Source organism: Psammomys obesus, unplaced genomic scaffold (assembly GCF_907164565.1).
Source record: "Psammomys obesus unplaced genomic scaffold, mPsaObe1.curated_primary_1811, whole genome shotgun sequence".
Lineage (NCBI taxonomy): Eukaryota > Metazoa > Chordata > Mammalia > Rodentia > Muridae > Psammomys > Psammomys obesus.
In genome coordinates, this window is record NW_026596046.1 from 36,243,048 (window position 1) to 36,269,169 (window position 26,122).

Below are 26,122 nucleotides of genomic sequence, written 5' to 3' on the forward strand. Positions count from 1 at the left end.
TGCAGGCATTGTGGCTCAATATGTTGTGGACTGGCGTATCGACCTCCTCCATCCAAAGGCAGCCTGCGCCTATCCTTGCTGCCCCAGACCAGTAATTAAAATCCTGTGAGACTGGGATTTAAAATCCAATCATATCCCTGAATCAAGCCTTCTAGCCTCCCCATGTGACGAGTGCAATAAGGCAGCGGCAGGAGCATGTTTATGTCTGTGCTGAAGCAGTCCCCATAGGGTGGGTTGGAGATGGAGAGTTGGGTAGCCCTGCTGGCTAAATCACTTCACCCTGACACCACAGCCACTTGTAAGACAAGCTGCAGGTACATTAAGTCCCAGCCAAAGACCACAACTCAATCTCTAAGAGCAAAATATCTAGCACAAAAATTCACAAATTCTGGTTCGCTGTGCTCCTGTTCCGATAGACAGTGTGGTGAGTTTCAGTGAGTGTTTGGTCCTGGGTAAGCTACTTGGGGAATCGGACAGCCAAATGTGTGTGAATTCCACCATAACTCTTCACCATAATCTGAACTGAAGCTAGACTTCCTCACTGGGTCCTGCAATCAGTACATGCTTCTGTTGCTCCTCCCTGCAGCATCAGGATCCCTACGAGCAGAGACAGCATCTTCTTACTCACTTTTGTGTCCTTAGCACAGTGACACACATATAAAGGACTCAGTGAATGTCTGTCTATCGGTAGGTATGTATATAAATTAGTTAATATTGAAAAACAGGAGCCAGGCAGTGGTGACTCACACTCTTTAATCCCAGAGCTTGGAGGCAGAGGCAGATAGATCTCTGTGAGTTCAAGGCCAGCCTGGTCTAACAGGGTGAGTTCCAGGACAGCTAGGGCAACACAGAGAAACCTTACCTTGAAAAAACAAAGGAAAACTAGGGGCTGGTTAGAAAGTTTGGCTCAGTAGTTAAGATTGCTTTCTGCTCCTGGAGGAACAGGAGCAGAGTTCCAGTACCCACATCGCAGCTCACAACCATATGTAACTCCATTTCCAGGGGATCTGACATCCTCTTCTGACTTTCACAGGCACCAGGAGCACATGTACACAGACGTACATGCAAACAAAATACCCATTCACATGAAATAAAAATAAATCTAAAAGAACCTATAAATAACATCAGTAGTAAGCTTCCCAGGTAGCTCTCCTTTAGTGCATGAGCGTTTGTGCTGGGGAACCTGGCTGGGCCGTACTCTACCTTCAGGCTTTCTGATGCTTAGCAGGTCAGCCGTGGAATGCATCCATGGTCTTATTATTAACCTCCCCGTTCTGCATGGTGGCAGGAATGGCCTCTTGAACTATTTTTTTTCTCTAGTCCAAATCACTAACTAACTCCCTTGAACTATTTTTCTCACATGGCTTCTAAACCCTTTCTACACCAGTTGTATTTCCCAAAACAATCTCTCTTTGCCTCTCTTCCAAAAGTTACGACTCCTCGTTTATACTTCGCCTCTTAGTGGCAGCCTTCTGTCAGATGCATTCGGTGCCCTTCCCACCCTGATTACATCTGCAGATTTAACGAGGAGCCCAGCCCCATGATACCCACATCAGAAATAAACATGCTAAACACGACTAAACCTACTTACTGTCACTGGGAACTCTTTTGGTCTGTCTTTGCCTCACCCCCCCTGGGGTCTGGTTGTCTGTCACTCACTGATTGACATTCCATATTTTACTGGCATCCAGCCCACACTTCACTGTGAACATAGAATTTTCCTGAGACATACCATCCAGTGTCTGATGAAGTCACCCTTGCCCTCACTACCTGACTGAGCTCACAGGTAATCCTGACAAGAAACGAAACGTCTCATATGGTCACCACAGACCCGCCAGATTCCCAGCAGGCACCCACCCCTTTCTTGAGGTTCACAAAGCGCTTTACTGATAGGCTTGTTTCTGGAGATGAGGTGGCCTGTGGAAAGTTTATGATTAGGTGATTACTTTAATCACTCAAAAAAGTAAATGACTCAAAGGCTATTTTACTATGTTTGTTTATTCATAGTGTGTATTATACAAGTGTGTATACCTACATGCATGCTGTGAGGACAGAGAAAAGCTTGTGGGAATTGGTTCTCTCCATCCATATGAGTCCCCCACCTGGAATCTAAGTAACCAGGCTTGATGGCAGGTTCCTTTACTTGCTGAGCCTAAGTACTGCGTTTGTCTTCTGCTCCTCTCAGCTGGGGCTGTAGTTTCCCTTCTCCCCAGACCAATGGTGCGTGAGAGAAGGAGCCAATTCATCTCCTCATCCCTCCATCCAACTTTGTCAGTCTCTCTCTTGTCTGTCTCCCTCCGGTCTGGGTTCTGTTAGATGATAAGGCCTGCTGCTTCCACTGTGTGCCAGTCCTTGGCCTGTTGGTGCTGTGGATCTTGATGGGGTGCCTGAGTGAGGCCACAAGGAAGTTCTTGTTCAGTCCCCCGAACTCCAGAAAGCAGTGGAGTCCCTCTGGCTGTCCGTGGGGGTGGGGAGGTTCTGGGTGATGTCCAGGAAGTTAAGTTAGTGTGGCTCACCATTTCCCTTGCCCCATACCAGGAACCCTAAATGGGAAGAAAGGAAATGCTGTTTTGTGCCCTTTCTACAAGAAATATCTGTCCCCAAACTCACATTAAGAGACTCCTGGAGCGTCTAAGCACAATGGAAGGGATGGAAAAAAATATGTCTTTCTGCCTTTTTGAGTCATCAGGCCTTTGGTGGCATTTGGAGCTAGCAACTTTAAAAAAAAAAAAAAAAAAAAAAAAAAAAGCTTGTAAAATTTCAAATATTTATGAAAGAGAAATTAATCCCTGTTTCAAATCTTAGCTTCACTGTTTGCCTGCTATATAACCATGGGCAAATTATTTCAACTCTGAGCCTGTTCTTTCTTTGTGTGATGAATTATTCAGGACAGTGTGTAAGACCGTATTGTATACCCAGCAAATGTTAGCCTATGTCCCTGCTCTTACTCTTCTACCAAACCTAGGCCGTCTGTAAAGTGAAAAAACAATGCCTCTCTTTCTTCACCAATTTAATTAGGATTAAACCCATGGATGTTGCCAGCAGAAAATGCAGCATGAAATGCAGCCTTATAACTTATAACAGCCTTATAATTCTTGGCTAAGAGTGTATACTTATATATGCATTTCTGTAAGAGTATGTGTCTGATATGTGATGAACAGAAGACACCCCAGATAAGACCTCAGGAAACAGGACTTTCTTGCCCCTGCTGCAAGTCCTTTGTCACTCTCAAGCCTCAGGCTTCTGCCTCCATCTGGCCTCAGGAGTTAAGGAGACTGGTTGTGGCAACTGAAATGTGGCAGGCCATGACCAGAAAAGGGAGTGAGGAGAACAAGTACCCAGAGGGAGATTCCTGGCTACTGGCCTTGAAGAATGTAGGACCTGGCCAATCTCGAAGACAAGGAGCAGGGCTCTGGGCCGGAGGAACTGTGCAGATACCATGTCATGAGTGTGGTGACAAGGCACACGGCTTGTTTCACCATCTTTCGAATGCTTCCTTAACAGGGAGCTTGCTACCAGAAATTCTAGCCTGCCCATTGGGTACCTCTAATCATGGAGAGACATCTCAAATACCAAAACCTCTCACTGGAAATAGTGAAGAGACTACCAAATTGTGAAAGTCAGGACAGAGGGAGCAGAGGAGCAGAGGTAACTGTGAAAAGGAAGAGTGGATGAGAAAGCTTTTACAAAGATCACTGTCACCTTTTTTCAACCATAGCCAAACTTTGTCTCATTCCATCCTCATAAAACCCACAGAGGGAGGCAGAAAGCAGCCACAAACAGAACAGTTACAACGTGCCCAGCCAGCAGGTGGTACTCTTCACCCACCTGCTCGGAAGGAGAGTGCTAGGAAGGAGAGTGCTTCTCCTCTTCCCACCTACAGGATGGAGAGGCTTCTAAGAGCAGTGAAGAGTATGGGGTCTCTCGCTTACAGGAACAAGGCACACAATCACACACTTGCGGTCAGAAAGGCTCTTCCAGCAGACAGAACAGCCGTGTTCTCTTGGCCTCAGAAAATAGTGCCTGAGAAGACAGGGTTTTTTGTTGTTTGTTTTTCTGTTTTTTGTTTTTCTGTCAAATATGAATGAGCATCTCTGCTGGGCCCTGTGCTGGCGAATAGCAATGTGGAGGCAGTGTGTGGTGATATAGCCTTTAATAGGAGGATGGATCCTTGAGAGGACAGGCAGAAGGCTGTGGGAACATGGAGGATGCTGCCCAGCCTTTGCTGAGTACTTCTGCAGCCCAAAACAGTCTGTGGGAGGGCAGTAAGGAGGCCTTCCTCAGAAGCACACAGACTCAGTCTTTTTGTGGTTTGTTGTTGCTGCTGCTGTTGTTCTCGAGACAGGGTTTCTCTGTATAACCTTGACTAAACTGGCCTCACTCACTTCTGTCCGCCTGCCTCTGCCTCCCAGAGTGCTGGGATTACAGGTGTGCGCCACTGCACTCTGCTGACAGACTCAGTCTTACAAGAGAGAGTCCGTGGAGCCAGGGAACCACCTATTCCAGAGGCAGTAGAGAGAAGTGACTTTTTTGGCAATTGGAAGAGCTTATGTGAGGGTCATTTCAAAACTATTTGGAGTGTGGGTGATTTGGCAGATGCTGCTGCATCAGAGAAGAGCAGTAGGCTTCCTAGTCACCATTAAGCCAGGCCTCTCTCACCCCTTCCACTGTCTTCACCCAGCCAGCCACAGTGGCACCAACCAGCACCAGCGCCATGCCCACCCATCCACTCCCCTATTTTCTGGGCCCCATCCCTATTGACAGATCCCCCAGAATCTGAAGGAATTCAAGACAAATGGTTAAGAGGATGGAGTTAATAAAATTTGAAAAATTGAGGCCTGTCACTCCACTAAACTTTTTTCAATACCACTGACAGAAACATATTTCCCCAATGAGTGACCTTCCACAGCTGTAGCGGGCAGGCGCAGCCGCAGCCGCACTGCCAGGAAGCTGGGCTGCTATTTATCAAATATTATAAGCTGGGACAACTAATCTGGAGCAGGAGAGGAAGGAGGGGTCCTGCACCACACTGCCTAGGGTGCTCCAGGTGTTTGCCCCAGCCCCAGACAGCCAGTGGGAGGTGACGGATGGCCTGCGATTAGCGCTCCCACCTCCTTCCAGCCCGCTCACTTGCTCCCAGAGGCCTGACCCTCTAGACCAGCTGCTTGGCCTGGAGGGGCCCTGGGTGGGAGGCAAGGGGAGGTCAGGCCAGGGCACGGGCCATACTGATGCCCCCGGAGAGGGCAGCCGGGTGAGACCCAGCGTGGTTATTTATTGGAGTGTAATGGTTTGTGGCCGTTGGTCGTGAAGGTGAAATCGATCAGTGGTAGAAGTCAGGTTCTATCAATTATTAGAGCAATTAGTCAAGTCACAGGGAGGGTGTGAGGCTGGGGGAGTAATATTGGATGGACATTATCCAGGTGCCCCCGCCTCAGCCTTCCTAAATCGGGGGCAGACTTGCTGCCCCGAGGCTCCAGAACCCTGGAGAACCTGGCTAGGTTCCCCTGGCAAGTAGCCTGACCCAAGAGTCTTCTGGACTGGAGCCAAAGCACAGCACCACTGTAAAGGAAGCCCCTGTGCTGCCTGGCCCAGGTGCAGAGATGTCCTACCTGTCCCCACCCCGTGCTTTATGAGAAGTGACATGACTCCTGCTAGAAATTACTGAGTGGCCAATGTTTATGGCGCACATTTTTCATTCTGTAAGCAAATATAGATCACTGACAGCACTTGTTTGAAGCAGCGAGGCTCACCCTCTCTTCTACTGCTGCCTTCTCACCTTCTCCCCCCACTCCACCCTACCCATTCCTCCTCCTCTCTCGTTCCTCTCCCTCTGGCCCCCCCCCCCCCCCCCCTGTGCAGACCCCATATCTGGGGGCATCCCCCCCCCCCCCCCCCCCCCCGGCAGCCAGAGAAAGGAGAAGCCTTTCCATTACCCCCTTGAGTCTCCTGCTGAGGCTGTACTGTGGGAATGAGCATATTCTCTGGCACTGGCCCCTCAGACCTTACAGAATCCATTCAGTGCCCAGCACCCAAAAAACAGGGCCACACCAAGAAAATGAACCATGCTCTGGTCCTTCTTGAGCTCTGTGGTTCTTGTCTATCTGTCTATCCTTCAGCAAAGTGGTCCACCTCTGCCTTTGTTACTATCATGTGTTCATCATGTCCGAAGAGTGCTTGGAGAGCTTAATTTGTGTTAGACTCAAACTCAAAGGAGACCTGTTTCTAAAAACAGGCAAAAGTGCCTGCAGAAGAGACAGACTTGTCACAGGATTGGGGGAGGGTTTTTTTGTTTGTTTGTTTGTTTTTTAAAGATGTCTTTAAAAACTTAAAGGAGGCAACGACCAAATTACCATTACCACAGAACAGAAGGAGGGATTAAAAACAAACACCCAGCACTTGGGAGACAGAGGCAGGCAGATCTCTGTGAGTTCAAAGCCAGCCTGGTCTACAAAGGGAGTCCAGGACAGCCCAGGCTACACAGAAGAAAAAAAAAGACAAAAACAGATTCCCAGCACTCAGGATAACAAGGCAGGGGAGCTCAATCAAGTTCAAGAATAGGGTGGGCTATATAATGAGCTTAAGGTTATCTGGCTCTAACACTAAAAACAAAATAAGCCTCGGGGAGGAGCTGGAGAGAGCTCATGGGTTCAAGGCTCATGCTTTCAGTTTCCGCAGACACTTGGGCAGCTCACAACCACGTTTAACTCCAGCTCCTGTGCCTCTGGCCTGTAAACACCTGCTCACCCTCGAACTCATTTGCAGACACACACACACACATGTGAGCAATTAAAATAAATGTTGGGGGAGGTATATAAAGAAGAAACTGCCCATTGGCCCCTCCAGTCCCCATCCTGCAGGGAAAGGCTAACCTTACTGGTGCCTAGCAAGGAAGTGCTGTGCTAGGAAGATGCTCCTTGCTCTCCCCTAACGGAGGAGGCCACACTTCGAACCTCGGACAGAGGAAGAGCATGGAGAGAGAACAGCGCTGCCACTCTGTTGAGGGCGTGGAGAACCGGCTAGACGCATGTCTCAAAACGATAGCCTGCTGCTCGTGGTTGCACTTGAGTCCAGTTTCCATGTCTGTATCTTGGAGATTTTAATTTTTCAGGATTGCAAGCATTAGATGAAAAACAAACAAAAAACTGAAGTGTGGAGCCAAGCACAAATACAGCGATCTCTAGACTGTTGTTGCTGTCACTGCAGGGCGTCTATTGAGAAGACAGCCAGAGCTGGGCACGGCGCTGGGCACAACTAATCCCAGTACTTAGGAGTCTGAAGCAAGAGGAACAGTTGAGCCTGGGTGTTCAAGGCCAGTTTGAGAGAGAGCAAGTGGGTGTGGGTACTTGGTGTCCAGTTAAGCACCCAGGAAGCTCTATTGGGAAGATCTTGAGTTCAAGATCAGCCTGAGCTGTATAGCAAGACACTATCTCAAAAACAAAAGGCAACAGCAAATACAACAGAGGCTTGTATTGTTTATGAATGCTCCTAACAACCGAAAGGGGGAAGTAGCTCATCTGTCCAGCTAGTGGATGAGAAGATGTGGTATCTTCCCAGAACAAAATATTATTCAGCCCTGCTTCACCAGTGAAAGAACCTTGAAAACATGTGCCGTGAAAGAAGCCGCACAGTAATGGCCATACATTGCACAGTTCAGGTATAGGAAACACCCACGAAGAGGGAGAGTCAGCCATTACGGGGTGGTGGTTGTTTGGTTAGGTGGGGGTTTTAGTTTGTTTTTGTTTGGTTTGCTTTTTTGGTTCTTTATTTTGTTTTGACAATTGGTATGGGGTTTTTTCATGGGAAGTGGGTAAATTAGATAGTGGTGATGGTTATACAACCTGAGATTAAACACCAAATGGTATGCATTTTAAAAAATGGATTTGAGGCTGGAGAGATGGCTCGCTAGTTAAGAGTGCTGGCTGCTCTTCCAGGTTCCTGGGTTTGATTCCTAGTATCCACATAATGGCTCACAACTCCAGTTCCAGGGGATCAGACACCCACTCCTGGCCTCTTCATGGACCAGGCACCAGGATTTTAGGGTCCTGGGAATGTAGCTTGGTGGTAGAGCATTTACTTCCCTAATGAGTGTGAGGTCCTACTCCCAGCACTCATTAAAAGAGGCGCCAGGAATTTTATGGAATATGAATTCTATATTAATAAAATAATATATATTAATATTTCTCATCAAAAACAAGATCATGTACGATCTTCTTTTTCTTTTTTGTGGGAGAGGTTGTTGTTTTGTTTTGTTGAGACACAGCCTCACTATGTAGCCTTGGCTGCCCTGGATCTCCTGTCTCAGCCTCCCAAGTGGTGGCATTAAAAGTGTATGCCCACCATGCCTTTTTTCCCCATGTTTTTTCTTATTTAAAAGTTTCTTCTGCACCTCCTCTTACTCAAACAGCCACATGCAAGGGCCCCTGAATGTTTACTCTCAGTGCTAAGTTCTAGAGTCTAAAGAAGAACTTCAGTGGGAAGTTTCATAGCATGAGATCAGTGTTCTCAGAGGCAGATTTAAAAAACTGGCTTTTCCTGCTGTCTGCCACTCTGAGCCACTCTCAGCTCTGGGCTGAGTGGGTCCCTGGGCTGAGTGGGACCAAGAGGCTAGTCATATGGTAATGACTAGCCTAAATTCCCCTAACCTTCTATACATCTCTAGTGAGGAAGGAGTGCAGGACCTGCCGAGTACTTGCCGCCGCAGGCTGTGGCTGACGTGTGTGCCAGCCTAAGCCAGCTTAGGCTTCCTTTCTGATGGTGTTGAGGGGTGCCTGTGAGGGGAGCCAGTTCTGTCCTCAGGCTCCGCTGCATCAGGGCTTGAAAGATAGCTAGCATTTGGTTGGGTTAGGGTTGGGAAGAGAGTTGCCCAGCACTAAGGGTGAGAGGAGTCTTTCCTTGTAATTCCAAGCCTTGCCAACTACATGCCATATACTGGCTGTTCTTGTGCCAGCACCAGAAGATAGTCACATGCTCTCTGACAGCCTTTTTCTCATCCTCGAGTTCTTTGCTCTCTAGTTATCAGAACATACTGTCTTCATCAGCTATTAGGGCAGAGCCAAGGTCCTAGGATGCCCAACCCTTCCAGACAACCTGGCTGACTCTGGCTGGCAGGAGAGAGAAGAGCTGAGTGGGAAATCACACCTGTAACACACACACAGGAGCCTGAGATGGGAGGCTTGCTTAGAGTTTGTGACAAGCCTGCTCCACAGAGCGAGTGTCATGGCTGCATAGGGAGACTGTCTCAAAAGAGAAAAAGAAAAGATAATATTAAGAAGAAAAGAAGAATAGGACCTTTCAGTTCCTATTTGGGCTATTCTGATTTAGAAAGGAACCCTTTATATAACTTTATGTGAAGTTATATTGAAGATATGAACATTTTCATGAGTGAATGTACATGTATAGGTGAATGCATGTGTCGGCATTTGTGTTGGGTATATAAATTTATGAATTTATTTGCCAATTTTTGTTATCATGCTTACCTCTGGGGGGGTGTGGGGGGGGGTGTTATAATAGTTGAGGGCTCTCGTATCATGACCTCGATCAGGAAGGACCACTATAGTTTTTCCTGCCATTCTGCAATCTCATAAATTTTCGTGGAAAGTCAAACTGAAATTGAGGTGCCCAAGCCACCTGTAGGTGAATATGAGGACCAACTAATCATTCATAGAGCCCTTGACCATTTATCCTTCTTTTTTCTGCCAGGAGCCAACCCCCTTCAGAGGAATGAGATGGGACACACACCCCTGGATTATGCGCGAGAAGGGGAGGTTATGAAGCTTCTGAAAACGTCTGAGACCAAGGTGAATAGAGAGAGGAGGCTGTGGGTACCCCATGCACTTAACCTTCCACTCTTTGTCGGTTTGGGTTTTTGGTTGATTGGTCGGTCAGTCGGTTGGTCGGTCAGTTATGGCTATTTTGCCTGTGTGTATGTACCATCTGCGTGAAGTGCCCCGGAGAAGCTGCAGGAGGGCATTAGGTCCCTGGAACCAGAGTTCAGATAGTTGTTAGCAGTCATGTGGGCACTAGGAATGAATCCAGGTCCTCTGGAAGAAAAGCCAGTGCTCTTAACTGCCGAGCCATCTCTTGTCTAGCCCCATAACCTTACCCTTCTTAAATTACTTCATGTTCCACCCGAAAGCACTTCTTAGGTGATCTTTTATTTTCTGGTAACTGGTCTTACTATATAGCCAACAATCCCAGAGTAAGTTATCAAGACTAAAGCAAATGCAGTTGAGCACAGGATAGATAGCAGGTTCCATGCAGGGATGAGCTCAGAACACCTGGCTTTCTGGTCCTTGTCTTGTTCTTCTTCTAGCACATGGAAGTCTGCTGCCTGCAGATCAACTGCAGTGCCTTAGGATAATCCCAAGTGCGCCGATTGCAGGCAGGCGTCAGTAAGCCAGCCCTTGATGACTGTTGTCTATCTCAATTCACATCCAGCCCCGGTCTTATCAAGAACAGGGAGGTTTCCAGTCATGACTGGGAGAGGGATAGGCCCAAGCCATTCGTAGATTTTGAGACTTAACAGTCACATTTATTTTTAAGGTGATGGCCTCTCAATATCTTTTCAGCAGAAGGTACTGGCCAAATGAAGTTTTGAGCAAAATAAGAGTTTCTCAGGCCTGGCATGCCATGCAGCATCCTACAACATCCTTTCCCAACATCCCTTCACCCTTAGCTTCACACACATCTAGAGCCTGGCACACAAGCTAAGGAGGAAAAATATCCAACCTAATGCTATTTTTTCAACCTAATTTTTGAACTCCCTAAAAAATACAACTAAGGCTCCTGCTTTCCCCAGCCACAGAACTAATTTGGGAACAATTGGGTAGATTCCAAGAATTATAGTCACAAATCTCAGACCTGGCAGGAACCTGGACAGTCATCAGATCCTGTGATGGGAAATCTTACGAAAGCAAAACAGATGAATCAGAGGGAAATGGAACTGTTCTGGTTGAAGGGAAGGTGGCCCAGAGTGTTGGTGCCCATGCAGCCTGCTCTTCTGTCCTGCAGCTGCTGAGAGGGCACTGCAGCAGGAGGAATAGCAGGTTCTGCAGCGTGAACCCGCTGGCTTGTTTTACTCCTGGGGCCATGGTTATGATGTGACTTGGCCTTTGGTCCCACAGTGAGTTAGCATCAAAACTGAAACTAATGCACTTGACCACATGGCAGGACGTAGGCCTGGAACACCTGGTTTCTAATCCCTCATCTTTGCTCCCTCATCCAACACTCAGGTCTTGTCTACAGAGATAACTCGGTGCAACAGGTCCCACCTAGTGGCAGGTGCTCTGCATGTCTGAGACAGCGAGGACCTGGGGCTCATCCTATCTCTAAAAAACCCATTGCGCTGAATCGTCCCTAAGATTCAGCTGAACAGACAAGTGCATATGTACCAGGACAGGCGGCCTGTGCTGGTAATCATGCAAAGTTTCAGTGCTTTGAACAACAGAGACTCCATTTACCTTGAGCCGGTGTTCGGTGCTGCTGGGCACGGGGGAGGCTCTGCTTATCGAGGGTGCTCAGATCCCACCTTTAGAACACCTCTCCTTGCCTCTACCCCACTGCCAGTTGATGGTTGCTCTCCACAGGGAAAGTATACTCTGAAGTGTCTCAAATTCTCAGTTGAGAGCTGGCCAAGTGGCACCTACCTCACAAGCCTGGCAACCTGAGTTGGATCTCTAAAACCCGTGTAATGTGGAAGGAGGGAACCAAGTCTACAAAATTGCCTTCTGACCTCTACGCTGGTTGACTACTCACAGTTGACTACCCAGCCTGGAAGTAGAGCCCTTCACTTCGTACAACTCACTGACCAGAACTAACCACAGGATCCCACCTTATCACAGGGGGCAAAAAGTAGTCCTTCCATATTTGAAGAAGAGGAGAGCAGGGACCACTTGGTGACCAGCCTCAGCTTAGTCATTATTCTAGGATAACTTCCTCAAGAGAAGGGATGGGCCAAGAAATGGTAGCTAGCTTCTCACAGCCCATCCAGATTCGCTACTAAATTCAAGGGGCTGTTGTTTCCCTCTCTGTGTTCAGATTCTCCACCCCTAGGAACAGCTGCACTGCCTTTCAGGTCAGCTTCCCCACATGCTTTGATGAAACTCCTGCTGGTTCGGATGATGTAGCCCATCATCCCTTAGACAGAAGGACACCAACGCTTGGCCAAGAACACCTGTGGTGTGTCCAGTGGTGCGACATAGGGCAGGTGCTGGTCGTGCAGAGATTTCTTTCAAAGTGGACAAGCACAGGTAGAGCCACTGAGGGCCACTTAATAGTTACGTGACCTCAGGGAGGTGGGCCACAGTATTGCCTGGTACCAGGCCAAGGCCCAGAGTGAACAACACGGTGGTTGGGCTCACCTGTGCAGGACAGGCCCTGCTAGAGCAGGACAGCCACACGCCCAGAGACATTGAGCCCTAAGAAGCTGCAGTAAGGCGCAAGGACTGCTGTGGCCTTGAGGGAAAGCAACAGGAGCATCTGTCTAGAGAGGAGAATCTGCTCACTGCAAAGTGGAGGAATGGGTCTTGGTGAGAGGACTGAGGCACTCGGCAGCGGGGCTCTCCCACGACAGAAGGGTTCTGTGGGGAGGCGGACACCGCCGAGGGCCAGCCAGGGCTCCCGAAGCCCCAGAGCCAGAGTCTGCTTCTCAGTTGTCAGCTCTGCACCTTCAGTCAGTTGAGACTCCACCCATCCCGAAGGTCCAAGTGCTCTCGGCATCTCCACCTCATTGTTCTGCTGTCTGTATTGTCTTTGGGTTCATTGTCTCTAAATCTGGCTGGTTAAGGCAGACTTTTCTGGGAGAGGCACTGCATTAGACCTGAGCCCTGGCTCCCTCCGCCAGTTCCTAAGCAGCAGCTGCCCCTCAGGGTGCAGGCCCCACCACCTATACAGCAGGCTCAGCTGCGGAAGGCACTAAGGTACCCTGGCCTCAGACCTTCCCTGGCTGTCTTGGTGAGTGTCTGCTGCTGTGGTGAAACAGACACCATAATGACCAAAATCAGGGTGAGGAGGAAAGGGTTTATTTCACTTACAGTTCCATCAAAAGCAGTGAGGGCCTGAACTCATGCAGAGCAGGCAGCCGGAGGCAGGAGATGATGCAGAGGCCATGAGGGGTGCTGCTTTTACTGGCTGGCTCAGCCTGCTTGCTTAGGCAACCCAGGACCACCAGCCCAAGTATGGCACCACCCACAGTGAGCTGGGTCCTCCCCCATCAATCACTAACTAAGAAAACACTTGACAGGCTTACTTCCAGCCCCATCTTATGGAGTCATTTTAAGATCCCTCCTTTCAGGTGACCCCGCCCTGTCACGCTGACACAAACTACCTAGCACAGTAAGTCACTACTGCTCCGATCTTACCTTGCTCCTGTCTGGGCCTCCTGCACTGGGCCTCACCAGCATCCAGCTAAGCCTCTTCCACCTTGACTGCTATTCTCTAGTCAAATGATACTCATCGGAAATGTGCGAATATAAGCATCATATGTCTGATTGTGGAAGGTTTGGAAATAAGTAAGATGAAGAGAGTTTCATGTTATTTCGCCTACTTAGGAATGAAAGTTCTGTGCTGGACTGTGGGCTAGATAGCCAAAAACAGATGAGTAAGTGACTCTAGGAGCTCATCGCCTGTCAGGCAAATGAATCAGTCATAAGACTATCCAGAAGGCTTCCCGGAAGAGAGGTCAACTTAGCCCACTCTCAAGTAAAAGTATTGTAGCCTGTGGCCTGTGTGTAAGTGCTGTTCTTAGTGTTATTCCTACCAGTTATTGAGTGCATCTAGGCACTGTGCTGTGTGCTTAACACATACTTTCTCTGTCCTGTAACAGACCTGTGCAGTAGCTCTCAATACCCCCTACCTCACAGATGGGAAAACCAAATAGGCAGGAAAGATAGAAGTGAGACACAGGCATCAACTTGCCTGTTCCATTTTAAACAGACAGTCTCTGCACATAGGTGGCCTTTCGCCTAAACCTACGGACAACCAGAATTCCAAAAATATGACCCAGGACTTGCAGCATTGAATTTTCTCCATCTATTGCCAGATGGCAAATGGGACGTGAAAGGCTGAGGGGTAGACTCTCCTGCCATGTCCCTGCTGTATTATGTCCTCACCAGATGGGCATTTGTGTTACCTTCTTGGCTCAGAAGGTGATTCTGAAATCTCCCCTCACTATTAGTGAGTTTCACATATTTAAAATTAGCCATAAGCCTAATTTTTTATTTATTCCTCCTCTTAAAAAATATCACTGACTTTCAGAATCTCTGTCACCTTAACTGGACTAAATGAGTTTCTCACAGTGAGTTCTCAGGTTTTCTGCATTCCCCAGACCTAAGCTTCTTTTTACCCCCTTGGAAAGATCCAAAGAAGGAGAGGCCCAGCCACTGTCCCTAGCTTGCTGTCCTGTTGTGGGAGAGGCCCAGCTGTTGTCCCTAGCTTGCTGTCCTGTTGTGGGAGAGACAGGTATTCTGAGCTCCAATAGCAAAAGAACTGGCAGGGGCCTCAGTAGGAATGCCCACTTCCTGGCAGAGTGGGCAGGACAATCTTCATAGAGGAGGTTAGCCTAGATCTCATTCTGAATGATTTCAGTATATGCAGAGTTTAACGCCTAGCCCGTTTTCATGTCCAAACTAAGAGATGAAAGAAAGGTAGAAATATATCTCTGTGCACATGATGGCAGATAAAACAAAAATATGGGGAGCTATCCCATGATGAATATTCAGCTGAGGGGGATGCGTGCATGCCAGCCGAAGCTCCTCTCCCGATCCTCACTCCACTGAGACTCACGAGGAATTTATTGCTCATTTTAATCACACCCAGAGAATGAATTGGCAGGAATATTAGGCAGATAGACCCATCCTATATCTTTTATTTGCATATCCCACGACAGCATCACAAGCACAGTTCCTGTCTCTATATTTTCTCATTTGCTTCAGGGTAGCTGGGGATGTGGTGCTCCCCTGGGCCCACATTCCAGGCTGAGAGCCTGGGTGCTCCCACCAGACCTGAGTGTAGCGCTGGCTGCAGGAGGGCTGGGTGAGGCACCAAGGAGGGGCTTCTCTTCCTCCCACATGGTGCTCAGTGTCCCGTGTTCTCTGCTGCACATCTCAGCACAGTGCCTGTGTGGAGTCTCTGTAGCCTCCTGTGGGCCACGGGGGTGCTAAGAGCTCCACAGGAAGAAGCTTCTGTGCATGCTCTCCTCCCACCCCTTCACGAACTTGTTAAAATGGACTTGTATGAGGAAGGAAGGACGGTATAGTAAGGACATGGCTTCCATGTTTTCACAAACACCCTTGATAAATAATCTCAAAAGGCCTGCTCATTCCCCAGCTTTTCCCCTTTATTTTGGTCCAGTTTCAGAGATCATGTACCAAGTTCCAATAAACTTTATCAATCAGCTGTCCAACTGTTAACAGTTTTAACATTTTATCACATGGTTGTGTGTGTCTGTGTATGGACAGATAGAATTGTGTAATTATACATGAAGTAAATTTTTCTTAATATTTTTAGATTATATTCATGGTGATTCTTACTGTCCTGTGTATAGGGATTTTGTTGCTTGCTTGCTTGCTTGCTTGTTTGTCTGTTTTAAAACAAGGACTTGGGGTGTTTATTTTGTTGTTTGGTTTTGGTTTTTCGAGACAGGGTTTCTCTCTGTAGCCTTAGCTATCCTGGAACTTGCTTTGTAGACCAGGCTGGCCTCAAACTCAGAATTCAGAGATCTGTCTACCTCTGCCTCCTCCCAAGGGCACCACTGCCAACAGCTTTGTTTGTATTTTGGAGTTTGCTTTTTTCCTATGGTTAGGGATTAAACTCAGCCTCAGGAGCACTGAGCATGTACAGTACCACTGAGCAACACACTCAGCCCACAGTTTCTGACATGCTGTCAGCACAGTGTCCAAAATCAAAATATCAAAAATCACTGATGTTAAATAACCTTCCCGTGCTGTTCAGAGTCTCCAGCTCCCCAGTATTCTCTTTTTGAGGAAAGAAAGTCAGGAGTTCAAAATTGGATTCAGTCATCATGTTCCTCTGAAAAGGACTGGTTTCTCAGTCTCTCTTTGTCTTTCGTGATCTTGCCATTGTCACAAGTACAGACTGTTAATTTTGTAGAATGTCCTTCATTTTGGGTTTTTCTACTGTTTCCTTCTGATTCAACTCATGGTATTTCTGGCCAGAACACCCTCTGGTGTTTATTTTCAATATTTTCCCTCTGTAGCCCAATGCTAGAAACAGAGCAAATTTGTGCTTTCAATTTCCTCTCCATAATTAGACCTTAAACACAGTGAGGATGGGGCTCCTCTCATCCCCGGGTCGGAGGTGAAGGCTCAGAGGCAGCCTTCTAGGGGGAACACTCTTCCGCCTCAGCTGCAGACCTGGCTTGGAGCTACTTCTCTCTGTAGTCAGGACAGTGATGTGATCAGCCTTCATCGAACTGTGAGGATGGAATCACTGACCCCAGATCAGACAAGACCCATCACTGAGTGCCAAAACTACACACTGGAAGTTTGCAAAGTGACAGGGTATTCACTTCACAATGTCAAGGTCTCTCCCTAAAAATACTAATTACAAAGGGGAGAACAGCAGTGGAGAAACTCAGCAGTTAACACTTTATCCAAGTGATGGAAGATCAGGGAGTCATGGGATTGTCAGCATCGCACACCCCAAATCTGAGAGCATCTAACTCATTTCCTCACTGTAGCCACTTGCTTGCCCTTCTTCAGTTTGTCATGCCCTGTCTCTGGACCGACCTAGCCATTTACAGAGACGTGGCAAGGTCAAAATCACATCCGTTAATTCAGGCCAGGTCTGTGGGTAGTAGGAGAGACAGAGGAACACACCCCCCCCCCCCCGGCAGGATGGCACTGCAGCCTGCAAAAGAAGGCCCAATCTCAACCAGGGCTTGGTTGACATGGGGAGGTCAGATTTTTAAATCATATCTCTAGCATAAATAGAGGAGGGACTGGAAAAGTAAAGAATGGACTCTGGAAGCTGACCTGCTGATACCAAGTCCAGTGGAACTGACAGCCACCCTGTGGCCAGTCCTCTTCACGTGGAGTGTAACTTATGAGCTAGTCAGGAGGCTTTCAATTCCCTCCCTACCTTTCTCACCCATAGTCCCCTGTTCCACTTGATTGGCACCCCTCAGACTTTTTTATTTTTTTAATGTGCCTCAATAAGGCAATTTCTTTGTGTTGGATACCTTGGATTCCTCTGCTGTCATCATTCCTACCCCAGTCACCTTGTACCCTCTAGTCCCGTTTGTTGACCTTCTGTGTAGTTCTTCCTATCACCACAGAAGTCCCGATCAGGAGCTAAGTTCAGACTGAATTGGGAGTACATCCGAGGGTCCAGGTGTAGCCAGTGCCTCTGACAGCCTCACCTCTCCAAGAGACTTTGAAAGCTTGGCTGACCTTCCTGTTCCTTCCTCACAACCCTTGACAGCCCCACTCTTGCCTGGGGACTTATTCTGCCCATGCACCACAGCGCCACAGCTGCCCTCCCCTTACCAGCTTCATTGTCAGCCCTGTCCCTAAGGCATGCCCACTAATCAAGATGCTTGTCATATGCCTTCTACCCAAAGCCCTCCCTTGCAGCGCCGCCACTCAGCCCTGCCACTCACCTCTGAGTGGAGCGAGCTTAGCTAGGCCTCGCAGCCCTTTCCTGTAAATGCACTCACAGCCAGGAGGAGTGCCATATTAAATCAAGACTGATGGAAACCAGAGGCTGTGATTATCCAGCCAAGATGCAGCATGGGAAGCTGGCCGCTCCCAGCTCCAGGTGAGAGTTTCTGAAGTTAATGGTACCTGGCTTTTATTAAGAGGATGGTCATTCCCCACACCTGCTCTCCTGGCAGCCCCTTCTCAGCAACTTCTGCTCCTGTTGGCTCAACGTGCCATGACTTCAAACCCCACTAAAGCAGAGCCAGGAACTCAGTCCTGTAGCCTTTCCCCATGTGTGTCCTCCAGGAGCCAGCTGCAATAGCCAACATCCATGGAGCCACCTGAGGTCCTCCAGTTTCCTCCCCCACACTGAACAGATACAAATCAAATGTTTTCCTTCTGCAGGCTGACTTTCTTTCTTTTCTTTTCTTTTCTTTCTTTCTTTCCTTCTTTCTTCTTTCTTTTTCTTTCTTTTTTTCTTTCCTTTTCTTTTTTCCCTACTGACTAACTTTCCACAAGGCTGGGCTCAGGACAGATGCCTTTAAAAAGTAACTCATGCCTAGTATTGACAAGACCCAGTCCCTCGTAGTTTAAAACAATACAATTTAAAAGGTGCTTTGGGGGCTAGAGGGAGAGCTCAGTGGTTAAGAGCTCTTAGGAGCTCAGGTCCCAGCACCCACACTGGGTGGCTGGCAAGCCCCTGTGACTCCTGCTCCAGGGGATCTAGCACCCGCTTCTAGCCTTTGTGAATACCTGCATACTAACATAGACAAACCAACATATGTATAGCTAAATGACAATAAAAGAATATTTTTAAAAAGGTGCTTTGGTACACTTTTTAATACAGACTCTTCTATACCTTGGCAAAACAACAGAAAGCGATGCATTTGGCCTCACTCACCCCAGTGTAGCGCCTGCTTTTAATGGCGTGTAGGATATGTGCATATGAATGCAGATTTGTGTATGTCGCGGTGCATGTGTGGGAGTCAAAGAGTACTTTTCAGAAGGCTGTGCTCTCCTCCACACAGGATCTGGGAGTTGAAATCAGGTTGTCAGGTCTGCAAAGCAAGCAGGCACTTTTAACCCACTGAGCCATCTTGCCAGCCCTCCTGTACATTTTTTAATCAAAGAAGTCTAATATACACTTACAGAGCTTTTTCTAAATAAATAACTGTTTGAGACTTGAGGCTTGGGACGATCAGGGTGTATTCTAGGTGTTAGTTTTATGAGAGCCTTTCCCAGCACCATCTAGGAAGCTCCCAAGAAACCCACCAGTTCATTCAGACCCTTGCCCTTATGCTCACTTCCATAGTAATTAGAACTCTTGCCCTTTGTCCAATTAATGGGACTTCTAAAAGCAACAGAAAATCTTGACTCCGAAGCATAGTTACAGGAAGAAGAAATGTTTTCTGGAGAATACTTGGGGGACCACGATGGTCATACCTCAATCAACAAAGTGGAATAAAAAGTTTCATTAGGCTTTGCCTGGCACAAGAAGAAAAGTATGTTCCGTTCCGTAAGGCCCCATAGATGGAAAAGACAGAGACAGAATTCCATGCCATGTAAGAAAAACTGGGGCCAGAGATGGCTGCCACAAGTAGCCAAGCTGTCTCCAGAAAATGGACACTGTGGAGACAGCACCTGTAGACTGATGTTCCAAGAGAGGGCACCTCAGGAGGTGCTTCTGAGGGAGTGGACAGCCAAGTGGACTTGGTTCCTGGCTTCCCCTTAAGCAGGAACACCTCTTTCAGTATGTGGACCTCTACCTGTGATCGAATTAAACAAAAGGAATCCTGTACTTTATCTCCCCTCTTCCCCCCCCCCAAAAAAAAAATCAGATTAGCCAGTTGATTACGAAAAGGAGTAAAGGGAAGTAGTAGTTGTTTCTTTTGAGACAGGGTTTCTCTGTGTAGCCCTGGCTGTCCTCCAACTCCCACTGCAGACCAGGCTAGCCTTGAACTCACAGAAATCCACCTGCCTCTGCCTCCCAGGTGCTGGGATTACAGTCATGTACCACCACTGCCTGGTTGGAAGTATTATTTATCTAAGACCAAGGCTTGTATATAACTCAGAGTTAAAGTGCCTGCCTAGCATGAGCAAGAATCCTAGGCTCAGTCCCCACTCCTGGAAGGGAAAGAAAAGGAAGAGAGAAAAATGTGCTCAAATGCTTTATAAGGGTAGGTACTTCAAAGACCTCTAGGTCACTCTGACTACCATGTAATGCCTACCCACCCTTGCTGTATGCCAGGTTCTGCCAAGGGCTTAACTCATGGCCTCCTCAAGCATCCTGCAGGGTGGATGTGAGCACTGTCGCCATGCTACGGTGAGGGAACAAAGATTCAGGGAGGTTCTTACTCCTGCGGGTCACTAGCTCTTAAATGGATGAGTTCATATCTGACTCTAGAGAAGCTTGTTCATCCTGCCATTCAGCTGGTTCAGGTGGAGGGGACTCTGTACATTGAGGCACTGGGGAAGTGCCGAGTCCAGTGCCTGGTACACAGCAGTCTCATGGCAGTGTGTAAATGTGCCCCGCGTACCCTGGCAAGCCAGCTTCGCCTTCAGGCTCCTTTAGGGTCTGTCCAACAAGTTGGCACCATTTCAGAGAGAGGGGAGAGAGTGTATCTTGTCAGCAGCACCTCCCAGCCCAGTGGGCCTGAGTACTGCATGGGCTTGCGGGCAGGGAGGAGGAAGAGGTAGATATATGGCTGCAGTCGGCAGAGCCAGGTGATGTATGTGGCGCCTGAGGGAGCTACACGGTGACACTCTGGATTCCAGTCGGCAAGCGTCACTCCACTGGGATCAGTGCCGAATTATTGCTCCATATGAAACCGAGGACTGATGGGAGCTTTCAGTTACAGACTGATAGCAACAGCCAAAATTGGATTGTTTGCTATTTATTTTTTTTAACTTCTGTCAGGGTCACTACTATAACAGGAAAACACTACCCAAGCAGCAGGTATTCTTCATCCACTCTGCCCACAAGAACAATCTGCAGCCACAACTTTTGTGACAGGGCCTTACCTTGACAGTTCTTTCCCAAGAAAGATGCCCATGGTACTGAGGCCTGGGGAGAAAAGCCACCTGAAGACCTGGCACCTGCTTCTCAGTTTAGGATCTGCCTGTTTTCGACTTAGTAAATACTTCCCCATCAGGCCCACACCCTCAGCTCCTGCTGCCCAGTCACCAGTTCTCCAGCCTCTTCCAATCCCCTGTGCCCCAGAAAGCCCCCACCCAAGCATTCCATATTTATGTATCTTCCTCCTTTCTGTCGACACCACCCTCTCTAGCTGTTAATTCTCTTTTTTGTGTCTATATTTTTACACACACTCACCATACACCGATGCTGGGGCAGAGTCTATGCCAGAAACAGTGAGGGCCTGGAGTCCAGACAGGCTTTCAGACGTTCGGCAAACTCTTTTCCGGTAGTGTTTTTAGTGAGAGACACAGTAAGCACAGTAAGACACACAGCACTTAGCGCTGTCAAACCATGAGGAGTTTGGTTCTGCCCGAGAACTGTTGGTGGTCAGGCCCTGCCACTTGTGCTTGTCCTCAACAGAGGGGCAAGGGATGAGTTGAACCAACCTGCAGTGGTCATGAGCCAGAGCAGGGCCCCTGGGTCCCCAGCATCGGCAGCTTTCCCCTCCACAGAGGGACAAATTAAACCAAGGTCCTGCTGAGGCCAACCTCCCTGAACCGTTTGCGCTTTTCCCCTCAGTACATGGAGAAGCAGAGAAAGCGTGAAGCAGAGGAGCGCCGCCGCTTCCCACTAGAGCAGCGATTGAAGGAACACATCATTGGTCAGGAGAGTGCCATCGCCACCGTTGGTGCTGGTAAGTCCTCTCGGCGGGAAATGGGCAGAGCGAGGTGCCCACCTTGCTGCCCCAAAGCCAGAGAGTGCCGTCTGCAGTCATAGTCATTGTTTGCTGGTACCGTCTGCAGGGCAGGCATTGTCTGCAGCCATTGGCATACTTTAGGTCAGTTAGTCCTAGAGCAGTGCTGTGAGAGGGCACCATCAAATACCATTGAACAAAGGAATGATCAACACTTAAAAATTTAGTCAAGGCTACCTCCCTGTGCTTAGAATTGAACTCTTGCCTTCATCTGGTCCACGACCCCCATCTCCCACTTCTCAGTGGGACACCTGAGACTCAGGGGCGATAGCTGAGCTAGAGCGAACTTCAGTTTCTATATGCCAGCCAGCTCAGGACTCGCTCCCAAACTTTGAGAATGGTCTGCCAGTGACTGCATGGCCGCATCTTGTGGAAAATATCCCAAGAAATGCCTCTTCCCCGCTGGTGAAGGCCTCATTGCCACCCAGAGGCCACCACCAAGCACAGCTCTCTCTAAACCGGTGTGTACAGTACGGGTTGCTGGAGGCAGGAGCCTCAGCTTCGCTCTACAACTCGGACCTGTGCCTGTTTTAGGGTGACTTGAGGCAGGTGAGGCAGGGAAGCAGTTGCTTGGGCCAGAGTAAAACTGGGAGGAGGGGCATCTCCCCTCAAGACAAGTGTTTCTCCTAGGATGTTCTGTGGACCAGCAGCCACAGTCTCTGGCCTCAGTTTACACCTGTGGAATCAGACCCTAGTTTTTATGTTTTTAACATGCCCTTTGGGCTATCTGCCACTTAGCTAGCTAGTTTAAAACCCTCTATCCTAAACTGTCTGCCAGTCCCGCTGGCCGGTCCCTCTAGTTTCTGAGCATCGTGTACCATTTCATGCTGCCCAGTGTATGTTCAGGACTCACTAGGCTCTGCTTACTAAGAAGGAATCCATCAGGCTTGAATCCAGGCTGCCCTCTTTGGGACATTCTGCAGATACATTAGGGAGTAACTAGAAAATAATGCAGTTACCCCAAGACACAATGAGCTAGGCCAGTCTTAGCTCCATCATCCTCATGTATCATGAGAACTCATGAGCCACTCACCAGGGGCCAGACTCCTTTAGCAGATGAGTGGAGCCTAGGAACCAAAGCTGCCATCCATACAAGTCAGAAGGCAACTCGCAGAGTCTTACAGATGCTGAGAAGAGCTACCACTTGGGCCCGACTACACCTGGATGCTCTTGGGTTCTAGTTATACACATCTCTCTGTAGCTGCTCCCTAGGAGGTGTGAACCCCAGCTGAAGCCCTGATAGAACACACTTCTTGGTGGAGTCTCAAATCCACATGGACTGCTCTACAGCTGCCCTCACAGGGATTCAGCTTCTTACATACCTGTTTCCAGCAGGCTTACGCCCAACCTCTGACCTTCACTTCTCAGTAGCCCCTCAAGCCCAGAAGCCAAAAAGCTCCCCAGAAATAGTTTTACATTTTCCTCTGTGTACGTCAATTCTTTGGCATCACTTTCTTTACCCTTATAGTGAGGTACCAAGACCAACACCCCTTGACTCAAAAGCCCATGTTTTCCTGTGTGTGCCACACAGCACACAGCCTATTCCCTATCTTCAAGACGTTGTCTTGGCTTGAGTCCTGGACTCTTGAGGAAAAGCCCAGAGCTGGGGGGTGGAGGGTCCCCTATAACTGGGCACCCAGTCCCAGCTTGTCTCTTCCACGGCCCTGAGGTGCCTGTCTCAATGTCCTCCCTTGCAGTTGGCTCAGACGTGGTGATCTGTCAGAGTATGCACCCTGGGAACTCCCTTCCCTCAAAGCCCCTCTTCTGTCTTGTGAACTCTGCATTAGGTCGGCAGTAAACTGGCTGCCAGAAAGGTCCCCTCCTTGCCCCATTGTATGTACATTGGCCCTGTAATGATTCTGGTGATCCTACAGTATCCTTGGGATTCATGTTGTACAGGCTGTGCCTCTGTTTTGCTTTCATTGGCTGTGCATCAGCCTCACTAAGGAGCCCTGCAGCTGTGATCACACTGAGAGTGTCCTGCACCATGTTCATTCCTGGGACCAGCTCCCAGAAGCTCTGAATCCCCAAAAGAAGGAATGAGAAGCCTAGTGGGCTAGTCACAGCATAAGGCACTTTCTGAGTCTGAACTTGTGGTAGGCAATCAGCACCCAGAACCTTGGGCCCTAGAACTCCAGCAGGCATAGGAGGGTGGGGCATATCTAGAGGCTTGGATTCTCCAAGCTATGTTGCATGTGTGTTAGGGACTGTCTAGAGGGGGACAAAGACTGGCACCCCATGGGTACCGTGAGGATGGGCAGCTAGAGGAGCGCTGCAGAATGAATTGATTTGATAAATGGCCATTTATTACCCTCACGAATTGGCTGAAACCAATTTCGGTCACATCAACCCCTGGTAAGTGCTGGGATATTGATTTGTGCAAAGTAATACAGTGAATTTATCAGTGTGATCCCCAGCTGCGGGGCTTCTAGCAAGGCTGGCGCACAGTTACTGTCTTACAAATGGAGGAGCTAGAGCACCAGCCCCGCAAACCTGACTCCCATGGCTGCTCTTGTCTGTTAGGGTCACATGATCCAGCAGGCCAGCCTACAAACCACATGGGCATGGAAAGTGAGTTTCTTCTTCCAGAACCTAGAGCTGGTATTGGTCAAGTGATGGAAGCTGTCAGTCCTGGCAGGCAGACTTCCTGGAAGCTCAGAACAAGTACCGCTCACATTAGGAAGGCTGTCTGCTGAGCACATCAGAACAAGGCCTCCATTCACTGGACTCCTAGATAGAAACAGGCATTTCCTTGGCTCCACCTTCCTTCCTCCATTCACTAGATGCCTAGATAGAAACATTAGATATTTCCTTGGCTCCACCTTCGTTTCACCCCATGCAGTTCAGGTATCACGTTCTGTCTTCCACGGTTCTCAAACCTAGCCTCGTTTCCTTTTCTCTACATTATTTACTCACCTCATTGCTGTGATAAAATCCTAACTGTAAATGTAAAGAAAGAAAGTTTTATTTAAGGTCTTAGTTCAGGAGTACAGTCCATAATAGCAGGCTTCACGGTGACAGGGGCTTCAGGCAGTCAGTAACAGAGAGCAGTTAATGCCGGTGTTAGCTCTTCCTTTCTACTGAGTTTGACACTCGTGCCCATGGCATGGTGCCACCCACAGATGAGGTAGGTCTTCCCACCATGGTTAACCTAAGCTAGAGAACCCCTCACAGGTGTGCCCCAAGGCTTGTCACCTAGGTGAGTCTAGGACCTGTCAAGCTGACAATATGAACCATCACATCCTGATACTCTGATCTGGCCTCGTAGTAGCCTCCTTTCCTACCCCGTAGCCTCCTTTCCTTCCCCGTGTGTTCCTGCTGAGCCAGAGTGATCTTTAGAAAGCACAAACCTAGGGCTGGAGAGATAGCCAGTGGTTAAGAGCGCTGGCTGCTCTTCCAGAAGACCCGGGTTCAATTCCCAACACCAACATGGCAGCTCACAACTGTCTGTAACTCCAGTTCTAGAGGATCTGACACCCTCACACAGACATACATGCAGGCAAAACAACAATGCACATAAAATAATAAATATTTTTTCAAAAGAAAGAAAATAAAACACAAATCTGAGTGCCACTCCCTTGTTGAAGCTGTTGAGCGGACTTTGTTGTTCTAACGTGGCAAATAGGGCCTGCTGCTGCCGCCTCCATCACTGCTACCCTCTCAGCCTACAGCTGTTCTTCAGGCCTTCCTGTAACCCTAGGGTCCAGCTCAGGAGCAATGGACTTGAGGCTCCCGGTTCAAAGATAACCTGCACATGTGTGTGTTGACCGCTCCCACTCAGAGTGGGTGCCGAGTGTCTACAGCGGTAGATTTACGTGGTGTGGCCCCTTGTCCGCCCTGTCAAGTGCGCTGAGGAAAAGAGGAGCTGCTGCGCTGGTCCTCTGGTAGCTCACAAGCATATTGGAAAGAGTGAGGTCATTAATTACAGCCATACTCCTTGGCCCTTGACCTTCTGCATGAGCAGCAGGTTAGCCTGCACATACCTGGCAGCTTGAGAACTGTGTCTATGTAAAGACATGGGCCTCACAGAGTAGACTCTCTGACTCTCCTGCACTACCTCTCACAACTCTGTCCTTCCACTGCACTTCTGCAGTCGGACCTGCCCACATGCCCTTCCCCACATGCCTTCCAGTTCTCCCTGGACTCAGGGCCCTTTCCTCTGAACACCTGTCATTCCATTAATGGTTTTTCTTTCAGTCAGGACCTACCTTGTGTCAACTTTCCTAGGGTTGGGCCACAGCTGTACAAAGGTTGAACAAAGCTGTACAAAGATAATGGAGTTTTTTAAAAATTATTTAGGGCTGAAGAGATGGCTCAGTGGTTAAGAGCACCGTCTGTTCTTCCAGAGGGTCCTAAGTTCACTACGTGGTGGCTCACAGCCATCTATAATGTGATCTGATGCCCTCTTCTGGTGTGCAGGCACACATGCATATAGAGTGCTCATATACATAAAGGTAGGTAGGTAGGTAGGTAGGTAGGTAGGTGGGTGGGTGGGTGGATGGATGGATGGATGGATGGATGGATGGATGGATGGATAGATAGATAGATAGATAGATAGATAGATAGATAGATAGA

General features: G+C 48.5%; 1 protein-coding gene across 2 annotated transcripts in view; it reads left to right on the forward strand.

Moving 5' to 3' along the window:
- Clpb (ClpB family mitochondrial disaggregase) overlaps window positions 1–26,122 on the forward strand; it is a 102,520-nt gene that overhangs the window by 58,761 nt on the left and 17,637 nt on the right. For both annotated transcript variants that reach the window (XM_055623171.1, XM_055623172.1), the window contains 2 exons: window positions 9,700–9,797; window positions 21,373–21,487. In XM_055623171.1, the coding sequence (XP_055479146.1) occupies window positions 9,700–9,797; window positions 21,373–21,487 (213 nt within the window). The remainder of the gene's footprint in view (window positions 1–9,699; window positions 9,798–21,372; window positions 21,488–26,122) is intronic.